At 45.0% G+C, this 1533-nt stretch overlaps 1 protein-coding gene across 2 annotated transcripts in view; it reads right to left on the reverse strand.

The window, feature by feature from the left end:
• LOC108298251 (P2X purinoceptor 6-like) overlaps window positions 1–1533 on the reverse strand; it is a 13374-nt gene that overhangs the window by 5238 nt on the left and 6603 nt on the right. Inside the window, exon 3 of one of the 2 annotated variants that reach the window (XM_017520966.2) lies at window positions 72–454. The exons of the other annotated variant lie outside the window; for it this stretch is intronic. Coding sequence (XP_017376455.1) covers window positions 377–454 — 78 coding nt within the window. The 3' untranslated portion in view covers window positions 72–376. Of the gene's footprint in view, window positions 1–71; window positions 455–1533 lie in introns of those variants that run through there. 2 annotated transcript variants of the gene reach the window in all.

Genomic DNA, 1533 nt, shown 5'->3' on the forward strand with positions numbered 1-1533 from the left:
GTATTTGGCTTTGCATGCACAGTGGCTGTTGTATTTGGCTTTGCATGCACAGTGGCTGTTGACCCACAGCCTCCCAGGAAAAAGGCTTGTTTTCCACGTCTCTCTCTTTTGTGTGGTTCATCACGAGGAAGAAAATAATAAGATTCTCCTTCCATCTCATTTTATGTATTGAGAACATGGCTCTGTGACCAGTGAAAATACTCTCTTTGGTTTCTGTCAGCCGGAAGGGTTGGGGGGACAAGTCGTTGCTAGGCTGCTAGTCAGCTGCCCGGGAATCAGAGACACGGTGTCTCTGGAACGGTTCCAGCTCTCCGAGGACTCTGTCCCACTTGTCTCAGCTTTCATTGTCTTGATAACAATTAGGATCTTTGCTTGCTTAGGCTGTCTTGAGAAAGACTTTGGAGCTGGAGGGGGATTGCATCGTTTCCAGACTGTTTGGGATGTTCTTCTGTGTCTACGGTTAAGCCAGAAAAGGCATACTGATTTTAAGCCATAAAAAGGCTTATTGGTTTTGAGTCACAAAGTAGAGATAACATTGAAGATTTAGACTTTTGAATCTACAAGTATTTATTTATTTATTTTTAAAGACGGGGTTTCACCATGTTGGTCAGGCTGGTCTTGAACTCCCAACCTCAGGTGATCTGCCCGCCTTGGCCTCCAAAGTGCTTGGATTACAGGCGTGGGCCACCACGTCCGGCCTCTACAAGTATTTTTAAGAGTGCTATTGGCAGGTGTGGTGGCTCACACCTCCAATCTCAACACTGTGGGAGACCAAGGTGGGAGGATCACTTGAGCTCAGGAGGTTGAGGCTTCAGTGAGCTATGATCCCGCCTGCACTCCAGCCTGGGCGACACAGCGAGAACCCCATCTCTAAACTAAAAAAAAAAAGTGCTTTCATCTTAAAAAACTGTCCTATTGGTAAATAGAGAAAGATCAAATTAAAAAGAAGACACAAAGAAATATAATGGGCTGGGCACAGTGGCTCACAACTGTAATCCCAGCAGTTTGGGAGGCTGAGAGGGGCGGATCACGAGGTCAGGAGTTCGAGACCAGCCTGGCCAATATAGTGAAACCCCTGTCTCTACTAAAAATACAAAAATTAGCTGGGTGTGGTGTCACGAGCCTATAGTCCCAGCTTTTCGGGAGGCTGACTCAAAAGAATCCCTTGAATCTGGGAGGCAGAGGTTGCAGTGAGCCGAGATCGCACCACTGCACTCCAGCCTGGGCCACAGAGCAAGATTCAGTCTCAAAAAAAAAAAAAAAAAATGTATATATATATATGTGGGTTAGCTTTAGTGACTTCATTTAATCTTTCTCAAGATTAAAGAACAGGAATCAGATGTAGAAAAAAAGTTAAAATCCGTACCCTCTGTAAATTCTCCTTCTTCATCCACCTGTGCTCCACTCAACCTCTAAGTTCCTGTCCCTGATCCCCCAGAAGATCTTTCGGATATCTGGGCCCCTGACTTAAACCTACCTTCCTCAAAACTTGGCCCTATCTGCTCAGCAAATTTCTTTGTTTTTTTTTTTTTT

The sequence above is a fragment of the Cebus imitator genome, unplaced genomic scaffold (genome assembly GCF_001604975.1).
Source record: "Cebus imitator isolate Cc_AM_T3 unplaced genomic scaffold, Cebus_imitator-1.0 Scaffold919, whole genome shotgun sequence".
Classification (NCBI taxonomy): Eukaryota; Metazoa; Chordata; class Mammalia; order Primates; family Cebidae; genus Cebus; species Cebus imitator.